We start from the raw sequence: 23,059 nt of genomic DNA on the forward strand, positions 1-23,059 counted from the left end.
AAATTTCTCTTAATGCGGATGATTCATGTATGTAGTTTATTCAGTGACACAATTTTTTTGTAACAAAAGCAATAGCCCTTAGCCTGCGCGAGATTTACGAAATATGTAGAGCTGTGGCAACAAGTGCTGACATTTTTGTGGTAGTTTGTGGTAGTTTAAGTAGTTCATCAGGAATTTCGTTGATTGTTCGATTGTGCTCGAGGTTTCACACGTGCTATGGTGAGTCTTATTATGATAAGATTGGTGGTTCAAGGTACGCCCTCCCCCACTTTGGTGTTTGACACGATTTTGATTTTTACTGTCTTTTTAATGCGTTACTGTTACTGTACGATGATGCAAATGTGAGGTTTACATGAAGCCCCTTCTGAACGCGATTTGAAAATTATGGCATTTTTCAGAGTGGCCTAAAAAACTGCCTCTGAAGATGGGTAAAAACTTCATTGAACAAGGAAACAGACACTACCAAGATCCGAAGATTACGAATAATAATATAACATTTTGGTTGATACAACGAATTTCGTTATATTAGCCACAATTAAAAATAACGTTATTTAGCGTTCGGGATACAATTACGATTAGAGTCTTCCTCGTTATGGCGTTCACTGAGTATTACCCCGTTAGGTACTCCGTCATTCATCAAGTGAACTCTTGGATCAGAAGATGCCTTTGTACATCAAATGGCTCTGATCTTTGGCCAAAGACCGTCTGGAAACAGCTAACAATCTTTCTCTTGATATAAGCCAATCCACGATGAATCATTTTGATGCAATGTAGGACACACGATGACACCTTTTTGTATACAAACGATAAGTGCGCGATCCCTTTACCTAAAAATAAAAGTTTAAGACATCATGTGATATTTAAATCAACAGGATTAAAAATTTAAGATTAGCTAAGATTAATTGCAATCTTCCTAAAGAGTGGCATTTAATTCTTTCGTGCTGGTGGCATAAAATCCCTGCTTTTATGTATAATTTTTTGTAGCTCGATTTTTGAAAACGTTTCCAGCAAATAGACCTGCTCGGTCAATGGACCTTTTTCGGCCAAAATCTCTGTGCAAAGAAGCCAATAAAAAAATTATAGTGCGGCCATCGCTTTTTTTCTCTCTCCTCTCTTTCTTCTCGAACTTACTATTTATCCTGCCTTTGTTAGGATACCGCTTTGCGAATCATTGAAGAGAATCTAAGGTTTTAATTTTTCACAAGCCAGAAGGGGCTCTGCTCATTGAGTCAGTCAAGAAACTAGCAGTTGAATAATCATTAGGCTTACCTAAAGCAACCAGCAGCACAGAGCTGTTGAGGACGACGAACAGGATGTTCACGATCAAGGAGTCATTATCTTTGGTGACGTCAGAGGTGCTGTACATTGCCCCGAGGCAAACGTCAAAGAAGATAACCCACAGAACAAAGGTTTGCAGGAGATCTTCAAATTTGCCTTTGATCGGGCGGAAGAATGTGTAGGCCACACCAAAGACACTCACGACCAGGAGAGTCAGACCAATCTGGGATACTACCCCTGAACCAAAAAGGAAAATTAGTGAAATAAGTATCAACTTTCGGTACATCTCTGTTATTTCCCAGAACCAAAATTTATCCTTGTAGTTCTCAAAGAAGACTTTCAGTCCAAAAGAAAGTTCCTCATACCGCTCTGATTGTCGGTATTTATAAATAAGCAGCAGTACCATCAGAGGAAATCCCACAGGGTATACGGAAAACACGGCAGCAAATGGCCAATACGTCTTGTGCTGGGGAGTAAAGCATTGGATGGAGTAATCAGCCTTCATGAGAGAGATACACTGGCTTCCTTCATCTGAAAAGCAATGTTTGACGCATGCGCCCTGAAGAGGAAGAATTTGGATAATTGTTTTACTTGTCATGGGATATGATGCCAGCAGAAACAGGAAAATGTTCCGATAGCAGGACCTCTTCAACCTAGATAGAGCACGTAGCTTTTCGCTCTCTGGACGATCCTTATTGCCTTTGATGTACAGCAATTGAAGGAACATGTAAACAAAGGCAAAAGAAACGACAACAAAGGTAACAGAAAGAACCAAGATGAATTTTAAGAACGGGTTAAGTCGAAGTTGAGAATAGACGCAACTCCATGGCGCAAATTGAAAAATATTGCCATCAAACAATTTCAGAAACTTATCCATTGCGATCAGAGTAACTGGCCAATGAACTCTGGTCAGTGCCGAGAAAACACCGGCAATAACCTGGTAAAACCCAATGACAATTTTGAAGCAGGACATGATGATATCTGCAACTGTACGATTATTTTCTGTCTTTTTGGAGTCCCCCCACGGAACCGTTGCAAAGATCAAAATAAAGACTCCAATAACCACCAATGATGAAATTATGGAAACCAAGAATCCAGGACATTTCAAACAGAAATTAAATCGTAGGTAGTAGCCATGAGAACACGTAGCACACAAGTTTCCTTGGTATCCTTCTTCACACTCTGAATCTATTCCTCCCTTGCAGGACCCAGCAAAAGGACATTTTACTGGTTTGGGTAGTGAAGCAGTAAATTTAGAGTACGAATCGTTGTAGTCAGGACCAAAACTATGGATGTTGCTTATAAAGTCTTTATATAACTCTTTATTACTTTGATTGGTCCATTTCCAGAAATAATTAGGTGCAAGTATTGCAGTGTCGTTGACACAGCTGATGCCGTGAGCTGGACAATCGGAGCATGGACCAAAGCGATCCAAACGGTAAAATCCACGCAGGCATTTGCATGCACGATAACCAGCATGTTCGTTTGAGAGCGTCCCTGTTCAAAGAAAAGAAGGAGGTTTTAGTTCGTAACTGGGGATAAAGAAATCGTTTCAACAATGGTATTAGCGCTCACACACTTTGTTGAAATCCCTAGGCCTTAGAAGAGCATTTATTTTCATCTTTTACCTTAATATGGAGAAAATATTTTCAGTCAATTGCAATTAAGACGCCATTATTTCTTTCGTTCTCTGTAAGAACCACTTTTTTATGTAGGTTGCATTAAAATCGTAAATTTCTGCACAGAAAAATGGCGACGAACTATTTCCTTTTTAAAATTGGAATAACGTTTAGTGGCAAATGCAGGTTCTGCAGAGAAGGTTCGGAAATGCCCTTTAGTTGAATCCTTTTGAAGTGAAATTTGGAGTGAAATAGCTTTGCTTTCCCAACGACAAATTATCTTTTCTGTCTTGCATAGACTTTGTAAACGACACTACAAACCTGCTATTTCATCATGTACTTTTAGTCACGAGTAAATAAATATTATCACATCTATCCCCTCAAACAAAAAGGCATTCAGCAATCAGGCTGTTTTCTAGAGACTTAAAGAAGAATTCAACATGAAGGCTATGTAAACGCCGTTGAAGGGAGTCTAATATTTCACTCATTTCTGCTTTTTTGTAGACTCCTCATCACTTTTGATTCTAAAACCTTGTGAGTTTATTGATGATCAATTATTATGTAAAAGTGAAGGAAGGAATGACTTTAAAGTCAAGGTTAAGTTCCACTTCGTTTTGTATAAACTTTAAATAAATTATTGTAAATTATCTCCTCTTGAAAGAAAGATAGTTTAACTTTCTTTGTGACAGGTAACTGTTGACTGATAATTAGTGGCGCCATTGAATCGTACTTAACAGTTACCGGCACCTTATTATAATTAAAACCGGCTTATTGAAGGACTCAAGCAAAACTGACTACGTTGGAATGACTGGACAACCTACAATTTTACTTACCATAAACGGCTGTTCAACTGTTCAGCTGTGACAATAGACGGATCGAAACGCGCCAGTGACATTTAGAGTCTTTATAGCCAATAAAATCACGACTTAACTGACAGACGACCAATGAATAGCTTAAACGACCAATCAGGTCAATAACCAGAGTTTAATACCATCAACGGACGTGCCACAACTCACGTTGACTCTGAAGATAACTACTGCACAGGTTGTCGAAACGTCAGTCACTGTCATCAACGGTCTATTCAGGACTACGCTTATCCGGACGGTCATGCTCCACCTACTTAACTTGTTTTGTGATGCGAACGAAATAAACTGCTCGCTTTGCTTGTCTTTTCTCTGACAATTCAATTCTTTATTTTTTACACTATTCTTTATTTCACACTATATAAGATATTTACAAAAGTGTACGTAGGTAGGAAAACAAAGTAGCTGACAAATAATAATTAACTAAAAGACATTAAGTTCATTTGTGTACAGTGTCCAAAGTAGCAAGAGCTTTCTTGCTGGACACCGTCATGTTGAAATAGTTGGCAGCAGTAAAGAGAGGAATAAAATCTTAGATAATATCAGTGATAGAACATATAAGCAAGGTCAGATTTGGTTGGTTAAAAGACAGGACTTCCATTCTTTCTTAAACTTATGATATGGCAGACACTTGAGACCAGGCGGTACAGTCTCCCAGATTTTTGGAGCGGAGAATTTAAAGAATTTGTCGCTAACAGTTGACTGATTTATGATTCATTACGTTGCGCCTTAAGTTTTCAACATAGTGAGGCCTGTCTTTTGCTGTAGCCTGAGACAGGCTCCAGTGCTTTGAGTTGGTTTTCCAGTTAATGTAAGTTAAAAGACTATATTTTTGCGAAAAGGATTGAACAAGATAGAATTCTCTGTTCGTCAATTTGGCAAGACAGATTCCAGTTTGGAAAATGGAAATTAAGGTGGAAATAAAAGGTACGTTCTATGGTTTTACGAGGAAGGTAGTTATGGTGATAGTAAAATAGTGTAGGGTGAAAAAATAATGACAATAACCGTCCTTACCATATGGACACGCCGAGCAGTCAGTTGGTCTTTGACCGGGATGTCGCTCTGTAGAGACATAGGTACCTAAACTACATTGCTTGCAGTTAATCTGCCCCATTTGGTCCTGGTAGAAACCTCCTATAATAAAATCACGCCAAGTTGTAAAACCTCATTGGATTAGATAAAATAAGATAGAGACTAGGTAAGCCTAAAAGCGGAGCTTCTTAGAATTATTTTACTTAAAACAGGCAATAAAAAAAACATTCCATTTACAGAAAATCCTAAATCTAATTTTTGTCAAATTAACTGACAGCAAACTTTGAAATAAGAGCACGGAATGCTTATTGGTTTTGTTACTCTCATCATAATCGTTACTGCAGTAACTGATTTCTAACGCATTTACTTTAAATGGTCTTGCTGTTCATCTGTGTCGCTCTTTATCTGTGAATAAAAGGCTATATCTTGCAATAGAATAATATAATAGGATATGACCAGTAAGGATAAAAATAATGAAGTTTTCTGCTCTCAAATTAAATTGGACGAACAAAATAAACTTTGCAGGGTAGAAGCAATTTGTTTTCGAACTCTGAAAAAATTAAAAAAGCAATTATTGGATTCTACGCAGTTGATTACTCCAATCATACAAGAGGATTCTGGTTTATCAAAAAGATTAATCCTCCTCTACCTTTACGGTTACGAGTTAATGATTTTAATTGCCAAAACCTGGCTTTCTTTATTTGAAGGCAAGTCTTTTTTATTTAAAATCGAGGAAACTGGAAAAAAAAAAGAAACGACTTGATACAAGAAATCAAGGGCTTAAGCAGGAAACAAAGAAGAATAAACTGTCATCAGTTCCCATGCACCTACGATATTTCCGCCAAGATTGCCAGAATTTACTTTTGACAAATTTACCAACGGAGGCTAGTAATGGGAAAAGAATAACAGATGTTTTGTCTTAAAAATAAAGAATGGCGATGGAATAATCATTCACTTTGTCCGGAATCAGAAGTATGTTTTTGTTGACTGATTTGGACGCTTTACGGAATTGCATGTACATAAATTTGTAAAATAAAGCCATGGTGATTTTATCTGATGGCAAGTTTGTCGTGCCGATCGTTCTACAGAGAACCTCTTTTGTATCACATGATCAATTCAAGCAAACTACAACTGAATGACCGTTCTATCCAGCTACCTCTAGCTAAAAACTTTGAAAAGTAGTCAGATTGCCATAATCTACCAACTTCGTTCAAGCTCTCTCTTCTCGGGCAAAGTCAAATGTTGTTATAATGTTAATATTTTGATGTCTGGCAAAACTATAAGTGTATTCAAATTTCGCCGTAAAAGTTACCTGCAGGACAAGGTTGACAAGAACCATACATGTATGTGTTTGTGGACTTATCGCTGGCATAGTAACCAATCGGACAAAGACTGCAGTTATAACATCTCCATAACAAGGTCAGTCTACATTTGTGGCACACAAAGCCAGAGCGCCTAAGGCCCGCTACGTAGAAGACTTCCTCGTCTAGACGCAGGAGGTGAAAGGTAGTCGAAGGGGCGCAATCACTAAAGCATGCACAAGAGACAGCAAAATCAATTATTACTGAGATTGTGATACTTCACTGTTTACTTACTACAACTGAGTACTGAGTCCATTCTTATATTGAATGAAAAGTACACCCCACTTTTCGTTCAATTAAATGAAGAACTCGTCCGATCTGTGCTTTCGAAATGGACACAATGCACCAAAAAATCCATTTATGGCCGTAAAAATTAAACGTCAAGTGCAATCATACCATGAAAAAGTAAGTTGTCTTCTTGAAAATGTATAGCTCTAGAGCACTTAATTGTGACCACTTTTTTCTTACAAGTTGTTCCGCAGAAGAAGCTTTTAATTTCCCGTTTCAGTCAGTCGATGGTACTTGGTAAAAGAAATGGCACATCAGGTGGAGTTAAATTAGAGCGATCTCAAAATGTCAAGCTGCTGGGAATAGATATTGGTTCTAACCTGAACTGTACTAATCATGTAAGTGATTTCTGTAAAAGGACAATCCAGCAAATTGGAGTCCTCACGAGATGAAGGTATCTTATACCTGCTTCTACCAAATTGCAACTTTTCAGGACGGCTATTTTACCTCTTAACAAATTGTAGTACGATCTGGCATTTTTGTAGAGCGTTGGACAGGCGCAAACTGGAAACTGAAGTAACATGGGAGAGCTCTGCGCACTGAATATGACAACAGATCAGACTCGTATGACAATTTACTTCGGCAAGCCAATCTGACGACTCTTTATAATAAAAGGCTACAGGACATAGCAATTCTTAAGGTAAAATCTAAGAACAATCTATTAAAATTAAAAATTAAAAAATAAATAAATAACGATTTGCAAGTAGCACATCCACATAGTGGTTCTTCGTCTACCTGATACATGTACCTAGTCGAATTGGAATTTGGAAACGTTGGTTTTTGAGGAGAGGGGAAAACCGGAGTACCCGAAGAAAAACCTCTCGGAGCAAGGGAAAGAACCAAGAACAAACTTAACCCACATATGGCGTCCACGCCGGGAGTTAAACCCGGGCCACATTGGTGGGAGGCGAGTGCTCTCACCACTGCGCCATCCCTAGCTTCTATTACCGAAGTATCTGCCGGACCTTTTCAACCTTCAAGGGGAGGGAAAAAACGATATAATCTAAGGAAATCCGATTTCATCATACCACGCTTTAACACTATAAAGTATGGAAAACATTTTCTGTTATACTTAGGACCTTTTCTGTGGTCCAAGTTGACAAAGAAGGAACGTGATATGAATTGTCTGAACGGTTTTAAGACCCTTTTAAATGTTCGATAAGGAAAACAGACTTGTCAGAGGGAATGGAAGATGGGGGTTGTAAAGGCTGCTATTTTTGCTTTAGTTAATTTTAAATTTTTTATGTTAATATTTACAATTTTTAATAGCTATTAATGTCATATTAAAATATCACTGGGCCATAGTGTTTTATATCATACCGTAAAATTCCGAAAATAAGCCCCAGGGTTTATATTTTTCAAAGGCCCTTTTTGAGGGGCTTATTTTTGGAGGGGCTTATCTACAGAGGGAAATTTGCGTTTCAAACGCGATTGGGCTAGCCTTGTAGTTGGAAGTAAATTTACCGTTTTTGCTTTGTTTTACTTTGTATTTGAGGGCAATTTTCCAAGTACAAGCTCCCCGGGGGGGCTTATATTTGGAGGGGCGATTTAACGGAGGGTTTTTTGCGTTATCGGTTTGGGGGGCTTATACTTGGAGGGACTTATACATGGAGGGGCTTATTTTTTTTAATTTTACGGTATTTTTCAATGTCACCGTTATGTTGTAGATATAATATGTAAATAGGGTATATTGTTTTATATTGAAAACTGCGCAATATAAAAATACTTAATCATTATTATTGTCTCCAATTAGTGTGTAAACGCTAGAACGACTGACACTTTAATACAGTTAGTACTACCACTACCACTACCTCTACCACTACCACTACCTGCTACAGCAGCAACAACTACTACTACTACTACTACTACTACTACTACTACTACTACTACTACTACTACTACTACTACTATTGCTACTCCTACTACAACAACTACTACAACAACTACTACTACTACTCCTACTACAACAACTACTACTACTACTGCTACTACTGCTACTGCTACTACCGTTTCAATATTTCTGCTTTGATTTAATGTTCGATATTTTTCTTTGTAACTTCCAGTTTTTACCAAAACGAGTGCACTGTAAAGCGAACTCGATATTTCTATCGGAAGATAGTTTAAGAGGCTTTTAAGGGAAAGCCCCCAGGTAACTTTCAAGATCTATTGAAATTGAGAGTGAGCCTTTGATTGTTTAATAACAAATTCAATTTTTTGGGAGCAGAGAACGTTGTAGGGATTTTTGTCTAGTAACTTGACGTGACTGTCTACGAGCTCATATTCAATGACGAGTTCGTCATCCACTCAGGATGTGGTACCTGCAATAAATACTATTAAAATTTTACTCCTGGAACGTGTCTACTTACATCACTGAACTGTAACTATTTCCGGCAGGAAGCTGATATAAGTTACTACAAGTTATAGACCTGCAGGAAATAATATATTTTAATTTCAAATTGGTCTTTGAAAGTTAATAAAATGTCGCTTCACAAGTCGCTTTTTTAAGTCCTTTTTAATTTTTTAAACTTAACTAGTCAGCAGCACTCTGCGAACTGTCACTGTAAGACTTGTTCTCGCGATTTGCACAAAAATTTCACAGCTGCGCCGGTTCCCTTTCGTAAATCCGGCCAAGGCTTCAGTGATTGCGACCATCATTATTTTTATTTTCTAGCTATGGCGCAATCCGTAATTTAAAGTGAATGAGCTTTTCAAACCGAAACACACTAAAAAATGTTTTTAATCAATATTTTTTTGTTGCTATTTTACTACTATAAAAGTTGCTTGTAATCCTTATTCATTCCTTGCCGGTTTATATACCCTCTGATAGTAAGGTAGAATTTGCGCCAATGCCGATGTTATCCCCGCACAGCTATACTAGTAAAGAGTAAAGTTCTGGTTTGTAAAAAAGAATCGAATCTTTCAATTATACACGCTAATAATAAGATACAAATAATTCCTTACGAATAGCTAACACTTTGAACGAACACAGTGAATATTGGTAACAAATAGCAATGAAATTACATGTTCCCCCATGAGGTAGTTACATGTATATATATTTAACTAAATCCTAAACCACTTCAAGTGAAGAGTAAAGAATTGGAACCTCTGTTAGCGAGAGGTATTTTGAAAACGCGTAGAAACACTGCCAGAAACGAAAAAGTTATTATATAGTGAGCAGTTTAAACAATAATTTAATAGAACTGATTGCCTTACTTTAAATATTCCTTTTGAGATCAGCACTTACACTTTAGTTCCAGATTTCAATTCCTTAAAAACACCATCTGGTATATATGATAGTGAATTATCAAAAAGAGTCCTGAAAGATAACACAGATTTCATTTATAAAGACAGTATTTAACTCGAAAACAATACTTCATCAAAAGCTGCCCTTAACGAACAGAAGACGTACATATGCAAAGGAGATGTACTTAGTGTGGGTAAAAGAATGGACAATTTCAGTGATGCCGGAGATAAATCGAGCGAGAGTGACATATAAGGGACTAAACGTCACTTAAAAGCGACTGAAACCTGATAACTGCACATGGATTGAGATTTCTTGCTTCAAATTGGTGCAACGGGTGCTGCCGGAAATTGCAAAGGCACGATAATAATAATGATAGCTAATAATAAATGATGATAACTTAGTTATCCTCTTCCCTTGTGGGGCTTATCATGGATAATGAAACAAATAATTTTCAATGAAACATTACATGGTTAAGAATTATGACTGGTAGGGGGCGAACAAGTGGGCAAGCATGGCTAAGAATTTCAACTCGGGACTACCGAGAACAAATCCAGTTATCGGTCAGCTGAACTTGGGGCCTCCGAATTGCAAGTCCAGCGCTCTAACCGCTTAACTGCCACATCTCCTCCTTAAGTCAGTCTTTCTGTGATCTATTAGGCTCTTCCACGAACTTTTTACCCATGGCACATAGCATCGTCGTGCTTGGAAAATATTTAGCTCACACACCTAATGATGTGAAGAGAGTTTAAAGTTTGTTGTAACTTTTCTTTAGTTGTTAGACCCACTCAAACAGCATGTAACACGCATGCCCGGCGCAGGACCGGATCCAGAAAATTGAAAAAAAGGGGACCCGGAGACTTGCTACTATTTCCAGAATATCTGAGTCCAGAAATATGTAAGACTCTTCAAGACATATTTTATTGAGCATTCTTTAAAAATAAAACACAATTTCAGAGAAAGAGGTGGGCGGCGCCCTGGGTACCCCTCTTAACCTCTCCATGCAACATCACTATTATTTTTAAGATCGCTCAGTCGATGGAACGTTATAACTGTTCTAGCGAGGTCTTATTTCAACACAAGGCTATGTTTAAAAATATTTTAATAAAACGTGCAAACGAAAAAAAACGTTGACCATCTAAATACGTACAGATAATCAAGCTTCTTAAGCCCATGAAATGCGGTGTGATCAATGCGTTTGATGGAATTACCGTGAAGAAACCTTCAAAATGGAAACAAAACAAAAATAAGGCCAGATATGTTATAGTAGCAGCTACAAAAAATTATAAACGCACACTTGTTCCGTTGTTTTCGCTTGGTATCAAAACGAAAAATTAAAACGTCAAAAAAGGAAAACTGCAAAACAACTTGACGTCACAACTGTGTTTTCACACTCGCGTGCAAACACGCCTCTCAGAGCTCGCCTAAAAAGGAGAACGCCCCTTAAAAGTCTCCCAGTAAAAGTACCTAGAATAGAATCAGACAAAACCGTGTGTCATCTTTAATCCCTCGGTATTTTCTAGTATGATAGCATAATACACTAATCATAGCAGTATTTAAAGGTTGAGGTTTAGCAGTGTTACATTTTATATGTACTAAAATTTTTCGTTTTTTTTTCTTTCGTATAAATTTTTAAATTTCCTTAAGGTTACTTTGTAAGAGCATTGCGACTTTTGCATAATGCTCTAAATATTATTATTTATAATGATGATGATGATAATGATAATAATGATATTGATGATGATGATGATGATGATGATGATGATGATAACTCAATTCAAAGAAGGACTTTTGCTCGACCCTTTGAGGATTACAAATTTATCTTACTATTCCCGCATTGCCGGGACAAAATATTACTTTCTACTCACAATGATTCCAGGTCTCTAAGTTCAGCAAAAGCATCAGAAGGAATAAACGACAGATTGTTACTGATCATGGACCTGCAAAATTACAGTGGAATAAGTTAAGCGCTCTGTTTAAAAGTGTTTCCTCAAATCACTTTATGATTGTGATAATGATTAGCTTCGCCCACCTACAATACGTTAAAGGACAGTATCCCGTTACTGCGCACGTACCAAACTTTGATTTTCTGACAGGATGTCGCGAATTCAAATGATGCGAGGAGAGTAAGAGAACCTTAAAAAATCGGTTTGCATCGCACTTGGCCGAGTTCGATACTACACTAACACTTCCCAGAACTACAGATCAACGATCCATTGTTCCCGTTAAGTTTCGATTTGGACGAAATCGGACCTTTTTGGCGTTCAATTCATTGCCGTTGGCCAGAGGACCAAGAGAAGGGAAGCACTATAATGCCAGCTGAACAATGTTGAAGGCTTATTTCTCGCCCCAGCTTCCAAGCTCACATAATAGAGAAAGGAATACGCAGAAATGGAACAGCAGGATACATGGAGGTGACTGAGGAGATCTTGTGGAATTAAACCTCGTGAAGCACAATATTTTGCAACGACGTGTCAGTTAACTTTTCAATAAACCTCCCTACGGCCGACAAAATCAAACAACCAGGCACTACATGAAACGAATTCAATGGATTCATACTACAACCTGTGCAATACTTCATCGCGTTGAGATTGCATTTTATTCATATCTTTTGAATGTTTAAAGCTTAGAACGCGAGAAAATATTACTGGACTTGGACTTGCCACAAATTGACCTCTGACACGAGTTTCTGATAGGAGAAAAGCTGTTTTAAAAGCTACCGCAAAGAGCTTTTCGGTTTTTTAAGAAAAAACAGATGACGCTCGCACGTGCGCATAGTCGGGACACTTTTCGGTTACAACAATAGTAAACAGTATTATCACATATACAGAGCCAAGAAACCTCCTGCCCAAAACATTGAAATTGGTAAATGACATAGTTACTTAATGACAGTGCTCTACGCACACCTGCTTACTACGAGCACTCGTATATAACGCAAATTTTGGGTTGTCCTGACGAAAACCTCATATATTTTGTTAAAGTGAACCCGCTATAACGAAGGACCCTGGTTAATATGGTAAACGGACAGATTCTGTGTCCCGTTCAGCACCTCTAACCCTCCTCTATATCTTATAAACCGTTCATGATACGGCACCAAAATTACACAGACGAATTTACTCATTACTTCTAACGACGTCTAGGCATAACTTGATTGATTTACATAACATACATAAAACTTTATTTATACTCGAATTTTAGAGTAGCTAAGAAGCTAATATCTTCGAGCTGACACTACATAAAAATAATATAGAAAATATATATATATATATATATTAAATGCATTATAAGAAATAATAATAAAATAATATTAATAATAATAAGCACATAAAAAAAAAGAAAAGAAAAGAAAATATTATTTACAATTCACAATTTTAAGTTTAAGTATGTCAGGCAAAAAGAATCTACATGAAGGTAACATCCTGTATTTTGGTCTTAAAGTCTGCAAAGAAACTGGTACGAAAAAAGTCCGGCAGTACATTCCATTGCTTAGCTGAAAAGTAAGAAAAGGAGTTAAGACCATAGGTAGTTGTTTTAGGTTTACTTAGTGAAAGAATGTAGTTGCCACGAAGATCATAGGAAGCGGACCGGAGTGAAACATATTCTTCATATAAGTAGGAAAATGAGTGAAAAACATATAACAGAAAATTTTGACGTCATTATGACGTCACATTGTTTAATTTTAGAAACAGAATCCAAATTCCATTCATTTTCCCCCTCAAAGCGAGAAATACTTGAATAGTAAGGTGTCTGACAAAATGAAGAAGTTAGGGAACACATAAACAATCTTTAACAATAGCAGATGTAATTAAACAAGAACGCCGTTAGTAGCGTGAGTCTCGCTTGCTTGGAGATTTGTTGTCAAAGGCGGCGGTGCTGTTATACTACTTTTTCGTTTGGAATACAAAACGAGTGTTATATGTCATAATGTAAATAGTCAAAACGTAAAAATTGCAAGGAGAGACAGGCCGTACATCTTTGCTTCAAACCGGTGTGAAACGTTTAAAAACCTTCTACGTACTGATATTGCTCCATTAAGGAGATCTTTTTCAGAAAGTTTACGCTCAAAAAATTGAACGATGATTTTTATCAGTATCAGGAGCCCAGTATAAATATACATACCTTCTTTGTAGCGGACCAAGATACGGGTCGGTACGGTATATGTTCAGCATGGGAAAAATGTGTAAGTCTAGCAGAATCTTATACATCAGACACTTAATTCAGTTCGCGCATATTCCTGTTTAATTTGTTGTCGGTTTTATAATATATCAACATCGCGTGAAAGTATATTACATTTTCCATACCTGCTTAGCGTCTACTTTTAACATCTCCGTACGGTCTCAGAGTACAATGTTTAGAGTTGTACACAGCGTGCATTTTATCACAGTATCACTGGGATAAACCGTTTCATTTTCCAGGAAAATTTCACTTTCTCGTCAAAACAATCACTGACTCAGACAGACTCGGCGTAGTGTACTTTAATTTAGTGTTCAGTACAGCCAATGGGGTTATGTTCTGTAAAATTTATCTACAGTCTGCGGCCCACATCATCACGATCTACGATTTATTTATTTATTTTATTTTCAAGTTCTTTTTGACCGATCCTCGATTCCCGATTCCTCGATCCTCGATCCTCGATCCTGATTTTCCAGTAAACCACGAAGTTTTGCTCATTAAGATTATTCTTTTTTTTCTCGACCACTGAAGTGATCACTTGTTCCAAAATAATCAACGCTTCCAAGCGATAGAGTTCGTGGACCGACCCGTCGGTCATGTCCTTCATGTCCTATCCTATGGACGTGAAGTACTGCAAGTAGAGTGCGTGATAGTCAAGTACAAAGCTACCCATATAAGCACATCCGTTACACATACAACGTTAGGTTGGATTTCCACTGACGCGTTTTTGTCTCCTCACGTTAACGAACGTAAATTTTAATCACGTAAATAAAATACAGGTAAGATATAAAGTGTTGAGATTAAACCTCAAGTTTCGAGTTTCTACTTTAACGCTGACATGATGAGGGGGACATTGGCGGGTACCCAATACTGCAATACCGTAAGAAAAAATGGCAAATACCGAAATACTGCGTCGAAAATCGTCCAAATACCGATATCGCATATTTTAATCACATTTATAATTGGTTGCGCATACTTATGGTTGCTTCCATCTAGCGCGTTTAATTATCTCAGGCATTTATTCACCAGATGTCCATAGTTTTTTTTAATATTTTGGTAGTTCGCAAATTTTTCGCAAATTTTCACTGAAAAGTGAACTACATTCGTTCAACCTTTCGGTAGGTCGACCCAACAGCTAATTAACTCCAATAAAAATAACTTTTGAAAGCCCGAAAACAAAAACAAAAAACACTAACCAAAACCCTTTCTACGCACGCCTAGTTTGAGTTTGATAAATGCAGCCTGCAGTGTAGGTTAGCGTATTTTGGGCGGGCGAAAGCAGCTTGTTTATATTCGTACTGTTGTAACCGCCATCTTTGTTATGACGGAGGAAGATTAGGGAGAGTAAAAATAGTAACCCTAAGGGCGAAAGAAGGAAAGAGGGGAGGCCCATTTTTTCCCCTCTTTTCAAGTTTCAACATGTGCTTTCGCGAGCAAAACATTCGCGCCCCCGAAGAAAACGCCTGCACTGCAGGCTATGATGAGTGAGTCTAGTCTCGCACGTCAGTCTCTCAGGGGTCAACTATCACGACTGTCTTACACGCCGCGACGGTAAGAGGCAAACTTACCAAATTTTCTCTTTTAACCACCTCTTTTAGCCACCAAGGCGTTGTTCAATTCTCGAAACCCGACATCTTAACTTATTCCTCTTACTATAATATTCGCCTCCTTCGCCCTCTTCATAAAACATTGCCACACAGTCAATGATGACCACGCCGTCTTCAACCTCAGCAACCTCAGCTATTGTGAGAAAACGTGTAAGACCTCGAATTACCAGCACAGGTACACAGACAGGTACACACACATTGTATATTATCGATCCTTGACCATTATTAAACTGTCACAAAGTGACCCACAAATGGTGTATATAAATCATCTAGCATTATGTCTCAAGACTTCTAAATATTAACTTTTATTGACCTTTATGTCCTACTGTGTTTTGTTTTGCGTATTGTATCGAAAGGAAAGCACAAATAAACGGTACCGTAATACCGTGAACAATCTTATTTCACCGAACACCGTAAGCCAAAATGATGAAAAACCGCATACCGCAGAGCTAGATACCGCAATACCGCACTGATTTAAAAAAGTCTAGAAAAATTCTATATAAACAAGTATTCGCTAGACCCTAATTTATTACTACCTTACACGTACACCTTGGACTAACACGAAAGCTTCGGCTACTTTGGTGTGCAAATATCAACAAACCTGTGTATTATATTTACTATTCATCATTTCTTAACTTACTGATTCTGTAAGCCATCTTATACTGTATCAACTTGAATAGTGCGAAATAGACTTGAACTTGAACTTGCATACAATGAAAGTCGTCACGATTCTTATCCCCCAGTTTCCACGGTCTCCGCTAGGAACGCGTGGCCTACAAACTAGGTCCCACCGACAAAAAAAAAAGAAAAGAGACACCCGCATTTTTAGAGTCTCGTTATGCTCAAGCAAGCTTGACTAACGAATGTATTAAGTTCTCCTAAAAACCCGTGTGAATCTAGGTAATCGTGATATGAAAACTGATCTGTGTATACAAGAATGCTTGGGAAGGAGAAAAATCCGCACGTTGTAAAATTCCGATTGGGTTATAATAAAAGTACTAATAAACTTGATGAAATGTTGCTAGATTAAGTGTAATGCTATAATTCAATAAGTAAAAATAGAAATAAATCCTTCTCTATAGGAAAAATGCAAATTTTGAAAAAAAATGGCTGTCAAAACACAGTTTCCATGGCAACTTCAATGTTGGCGTGCACGTCAGGACGACTTTTAAATATTCCCAGATAATTCTTAGGAAAAGTTGCTAAGTTTGGTGGTCATAGCTTAAATAGTTTTGAAGTTGGTCAACTTTTTAGACCTAGGGGGCTAGGGCTACCAAAGCCCCCTCGGTCTGAATAAGGTTAAAAAGAGACTCTTGTCAACTTTAAGATACATGTACAGCAAAGGGAACTTAAGGTTTCCCAGTCCAAGAGAGTCGTGATAAGTAATTGCGATAACACTGGGGACAACTTACAAGGTCCTTACTCTGCTGAGTCCGGCAAACGTTTGACGTCTTATAATAGAAATATGGTTAAAACCTAATTCCAGCACCCTGAAAAAATCGAAAAAAGTCGGAAAACTTTTAAAATATTACTTTTAAAATATTACTTTGAAATTTTAAAGTGCTAAATAATCGGGAACATTTTCAATAAGAAGGAATCAGTACAGTTGCTGATAACTCAAGACACCGAACAGTCGAGTTACACTATATCTTTACATGAACAACTCTCATAATATAAAAATATTGTTCTAGTGAGGCCTTAAAGTGCTGATTAAAAAATAAAATTGCAACCAAGCTTTCGCCGATCAACCGCATCATCAATCCCATGGATCGGCGAAAGCTTGGATTGCAATTTTATATTTTAATCAGTAGTTTAAGGCCTCACTAGAACCATACTTTTATATTTTTTCATCATTCTGCTGAAGGACAACATAAATAGATTGTAACTCTCATAATGTTCATGTCATTATAACTTGTCAAACGATTAGCAATTCTTAGGAAACTTCAACGAACTGTGACGGAAGGTTTTTCCACTTTGAAACGAATTTAAGGCTCAACGGGAACTCGGTGCTTGACTCACGATAAAACTGGGGAAAACTAGACTCAAATGGCAACTCGCTTGCGGGGAAGAGCCGCCACTTCTCTCGAGGTCCGGGATCAAACCACGAACTGATACAGCAGTAGATAAAACAGAACAAAGCTTGGTTCCAACAGCGTTTATTCTTCAGCGGATCAAGAGCAATAACTCGGGAGGACACGACGAAAATAATCGGCGATGTAATCGAAAAATCAGTTCAAAGTAACATACTTATATGTGATTTTTTACAACCATTGAAGACAAAAGAATACAATAGAAATATAAACAGAAATCACTTAGAGTTAAATGGAAACTAAATACAAATTCTATTTTTAACCTGAAATCTTTTGTTACTGTTGCTATTTTAGAAAGTAAAAGTACTGAGACAAAGACCTAGCCAGGTCAGTAAAACAGCGTTTATGTACAAAGTGTTACGATATGAATTAAATTGCAAGTTCAGCTATCGGCTGTTTAAACGGGAAAAGCGCAGACTAATTGAAAGTTTTCACCTTAAACAAAAACCGATGTAATTTTAAGATTACAAGACAGCAAAACCTTTCATATTCAAAATTCGGTTATCACCTCTCTTTAACTAACAACTTATATTAATGAAATATACTTTTGCAAAGGTACACCTGTATCAAAGACGTTACTATGAATAGATGTCGTCTTGTAGTTAAATCACGAAAAATAGACTGAAGTCAAATAAACCATTATTAAGAAATTAAGTATTCTTTCAAGAGTTAATATTGACGTAAAATGTATATAATTGAAAAGAAAACGAGCAATTAGTTTTGTTTGTTAAGGAACACTGTTGGCTTTTCTATGATTATAACCTGGCGAACACAAAGCAAATGAAACAAAGGATAATAAAAATGGCACGAGCCTTTTTGCGCAGCTAAAACTTCTTTATGCGAATTTAGTATGAATTACTAAGAACAACGTCAAAGCGAATATTTGAAAGCTATATGTGATATTCGAGCCAAATAAAGAATTCATGGAAAATCTCTCCTTACAGAACATAGTTAAAAATCAAACTCAACCTTTTTACTGATAATGATGTTAAATACATTGAATGTTGTTACTCACAAAAGGAACTCATGGTGCCCAAGGAATATGTTGTCTGGTACGTATTTGAGTTTGTTGAATGAAAGGTCGCTACAAGACAAATAACAAATCACTTGTAGCCAAATTCGTTGTATCGCGCTGCAAGTTTGCAAACTTCGAATGGGCTTTTCTGTTCCGTCAATCATTTGAGTGAGGGCGGACCGGAGTTAATGCAAATCACAATGCAAAGCACTCGCCGTAAACAAAACTGAGAATGACTCTAGACTGCTCAAGAATAGCGAAGGAAATCGCGATGGTGAGTGGACTTTTTGTCTAGGGCAAGAGACAAGAATAAGAAAGATCAGAAAAATCTTCGAAGAAAACTAGTCGATTATTGCCCGAAACAGGGCGATTACAAACAACGAACCTTAAAACACAGAAACAAACAAAGTGGATCGAAATGCGCCAATTACAAGTAAAGATGTGTTTCCTAAGAGGTCTGCTAAGATGATTGACGGAACAGAAAAACCCAAAATTCTTTTGAACTTTGCAAAACGCGCAGCGCGATACAAAGAACTTGGCTTTAATTTGGGACTGCTTACAGTCAAACGTTTTTTGAACGATTACCTTAGGGGGATTACCGTGCGAGCAGTGAGTGGTTTCTCTAGAAGCGTAGCGTCCGGCCAGGAGAAACCACTGCTAGCAGGGTATAGGGTAATATGAAACGTACTGCAAAATAAGGGTTGACCCTTTAATACAGGTTTGATCAGTTTTACAGTAATCCTAGAAATGTGGTTGTGACCTAAAGAAGCATAATACATCAAAAGAAGAATCAATCTCTAAATTGTGCCTATAAAAGTTGCGGACCATAAGGAGCCATACAAATATGCTGCACAAATATGTATACGCATACAGCTTTGTACGCCAAGAATTAGTAAAACAGACCCATAGAAATAGATAATATTCGTATTCCCGGATGGTCCAGGAACGAGTAGGCCTTGAACATGAATGCGAGACTACTGCGGGAGCTCACAGGCTGGAGGGATCATTATTTTATTTTTTGATCATTATTTTTTTGCTATTTTTAGCAAAAGAAAGATCTTCTCGTCATTGCTGAGAAAAAAAGCGAGCCAAACTAGATATTGATGGAAAGAGTGGTTGGCGAGCGATTTTATAAATAAAAATGCGAAGATGGTCTCAAAATCCCTCAAGCTATTTTTTATGTTAAAACTTCATGAAAAATATATCATTTATTGAAATGGATGTGCTTGTCGAGAGCCTACGAGAAAGTAAAAACACCTACTTTGCAGCTGACATTTTCTAACGGAGCGGATACAAAATCTTGTGTATTTCAAAAAACCAACTACGTTCGGTGGATAATTAATCTAACAGAGCTGAGCTCAGCGTTGTGCACACAGTCCATGTTAGGAAGTTGAATCAGTTTGAACACTTGATGATGACTTGAAAATTAAAGTTTATTCTTAAATTTAGGTTTAGTGCATTATTATTTGATCAACATATTCGTTCACAACTGAGTACAAAACATGACAAAAACATGCACATACTCGACGAGAAGTTGAGCTCAGACTTTTTTACAGACGATAATAATCAGTTTAAACTCTATTTTACAGATACACACACGGGCAATAAAGAATGATAAGAAGTATGTAATTTAGCTTAAAAGGATTCGAATATTGATATTTTGACACAATTTACCATTTTCTAGTTTACTTCCAGTGGCTTCTTCTTTTGGCTTCGTTGCTTTTTTAACTGTACTGTTAGTACGACCAGCTGTTGCCACAGTTTTCTTTTTTCAGACAGATATCCGTTTAGCTTATCCGTAAGGTTTCAGCTTTTAAATCGTGAAAATTTTTCCTTATTTCTATCGTTTTGCAGTGACTCAGCCGCGATTTGCCTATATTTTTGTTTGTGTTTTCGCCAATAAGTTCCCCGCATAAGCCTTGCATTCATGCTCAAGGCCTACTCGTCCCAGGACCTTGGGGAATACGAATATTGTCTATTCAGCCCGACATGGAGTTGACCTTTCTCTTCAAATCGGAAACCTGCGACGCTAAAAACTCTTGAGAGTTTTTCGTAGATAATAAATATTATTTACCTTGTTAAGATAGGTTTCGAAAAGAGAGGGACAAATACAAAGTAAGTTAGATAAAAAGAAATTATTTTATCTTGCCCCACGGTCGGCATAAAGTTGTCCTTCTTATATTGCGAACTGTATTCGCCGTAGGTCTCTGATTACTCAATTTCTTGCAACTGAAGCTTTGGGCAAGAATACCCTTGCAGATAGGAGATAGTCCGTCGGCAGTTGTCCTCTATTTGTGTGTCAACTTTCACAAATGTGTTAGCGTTGCAGCGAGTTCTACGGTCACGATTCACTTGGGACTTGCAGATACAATACTAGGAGGCTCTGAGGCTTATTTGGCGAAGCTAGAGAAAAATCTGTCTTAGGATTTCAAAGTTATTGCCATTTTTTTGTAAAAATGCGGTCTTAAACATATACCGATATCTCAAACGTTTTTATACCTATAAGAAAATTGATAGCATTTTCTTAAAGTTCGACCATTCTTCATTAAGGATGCCAAAAATCGTAGAAATCGGTTGTATCATTTCTGCCGAAAAACGCGATTCAAAAACATAACCAACGCGCAAATAAATAGGTTCGGGCCACCTCAAACAATGTCCTCCCGTACTTTGTTTGGAGACACGAAGGTTGAGTTTGAGTATTGTGAACGCATATGGGGTGTCCATGACTTACTTACAGGGCTTCTTTCAGAGAAATATTCCTAAATAAATTCCTTGGCAGTTGTTTAATTTGATTATTATTTAGTAACCTGAAAGAGAAGTGAAAAATAATTAAGCAAATGTCAGGTGTTTGTGAATTAACAAGGAACGTCACTAATTTGTTATATACATAAGTGTGCAAGTCTGGTACCAACATCCTGTTTATATTCGACTGTTTTGATAGACGGTGAATGGTAATTGTGTAAGTAAATCGGAAGTCTATTCCTTTATCTAATAGGCCAATTGTGCCACATTTCCCTTAAACTTTGTTTATTTCATCGCCTTCTAGGTAATAATACCTGACACGACTAAAAATAAGCCTTACTTTCTTTTTCATTAATATAAGAAATAAATAACGGAAATATAGCACGCAGAGGAAATAACTTGCATTAAACTTGCCGTCCAATCAATGTATCTTAGAACAAAATTGGGGCAAAACGGCTAAATTATCGTATTTCGAAGGAAGATTTGGGGATTTTTAATAGCGTGGTCGATTTCTTGATTAATCATAGCCATTACAATTTCCTGAAATTTGATTCCTTCATTTTTCACCAATTGTTGTGTAGGGTTGTAATCGGACAGTGTAATCGGACAGTTGGCTGCAATCGGACAGTTACATCAGCCAATCATAAGTGCACTCAGTTAAATCCACCAATCACAGAATTTATCACAATAACCATAACAACAACCAATTAACCTATCAAACTGGGGACTTTCCAGAGTAGAAAAATTTGTAACATTAGGCGGTGTCTCTGCCAGGGTTAATATTTTCCCTGATTTTAGATAGTTGGTATTAAAAGCTCTTTCACAATTTAAGAATGCATTTGTATTCTCGGAAATTGTAATAGTTTTGATTAATTGGTAACAGGACTTCGAGTCGTCCGATTCGGTCTGTAATCATACTCGTGATTAAATCAGACATCCGTTAGGCGGTCGTTCGATTAATAGCGGAGCGTTGGCGTGCGCGAGCGGAGCCCCATACGTAAGGGAAAATGGGAAACCTATCGGTGCTAAAAAATTCGGTTATGACGTCAGCGTACGCCCGTACGTTAGTTCAGACTCTGGGAGAAGGGGTAAAAATCTCACTGGGGTAGGGAAGGGAGTCCCAGACATGTACGTTGCGTTTCGTTTTTGCTCAAAATCAACCATTTTAGGGGCAACCAACGGAGTTGCTCGAGTAAAAATCTAGATTAAAGCTTCGTGTGTTCGACCTATGCCAAAATTTTCAGAAATAAATTTCTAAGGCTTTGTTTTTTGGGGCTTGGTCACGCTTTTGGTCACACTTCACGAACAACCTAGTCTTCCCCCCCTAACTATTTTGTACGCTCAGCTCTAAAACCATTCTTCTTGTCACGTGGTTCAGGCCACCTAATTATCCCAATGAAGTATTCTCATCTCTAGAAAATCGTATTGGACGTTTTGATTCCGAAAATGTCGAGTCCTACTTAATGGGGGATATGAATTGCAACATGGGTTCAATGCTTGACACTAATTCTCGCTTGTGGTCGGACCTCAGTGATCCATATCGCTCTCGACAGCTGACTAACGAGCCTACGCGCGTCACTGACACAACATCTACTCTAATAGATCTGATATATACTAACTATCCCGATAAAGTAGTCTGCTCTGGAGTTTGTCATGTTAGCATCGACGACCATAGTCTCATTTTTAGTTCATGGATTACGTACTAGTTATGCCATGGGCTTTTGGAGGCACTCGAATGGCACTCGATCAC

The 23,059-nt window shown here is 37.5% G+C and overlaps 1 protein-coding gene across 1 annotated transcript; it reads right to left on the minus strand.

Annotated features, from left to right (window-relative positions):
- Positions 1 to 229: 229 nt before the first annotated feature.
- LOC140938432 (uncharacterized) lies at positions 230 to 13,887 on the minus strand. Its single transcript, XM_073387911.1, has 9 exons — positions 13,802 to 13,887; positions 11,551 to 11,622; positions 10,833 to 10,904; positions 9,686 to 9,757; positions 8,808 to 8,867; positions 6,105 to 6,319; positions 4,775 to 4,894; positions 1,270 to 2,775; positions 230 to 827 (listed from the first exon to the last, which is right to left on the minus strand). Exons 1-9 carry the CDS (start codon positions 13,885 to 13,887, stop codon positions 637 to 639), a joined length of 2,394 nt encoding a protein of 797 aa, XP_073244012.1. The 3' UTR covers positions 230 to 636.
- Between the last annotated feature and the right edge of the window lie 9,172 nt (positions 13,888 to 23,059).

This window comes from Porites lutea, chromosome 5 (assembly GCF_958299795.1).
Source record: "Porites lutea chromosome 5, jaPorLute2.1, whole genome shotgun sequence".
Classification (NCBI taxonomy): Eukaryota; Metazoa; Cnidaria; class Anthozoa; order Scleractinia; family Poritidae; genus Porites; species Porites lutea.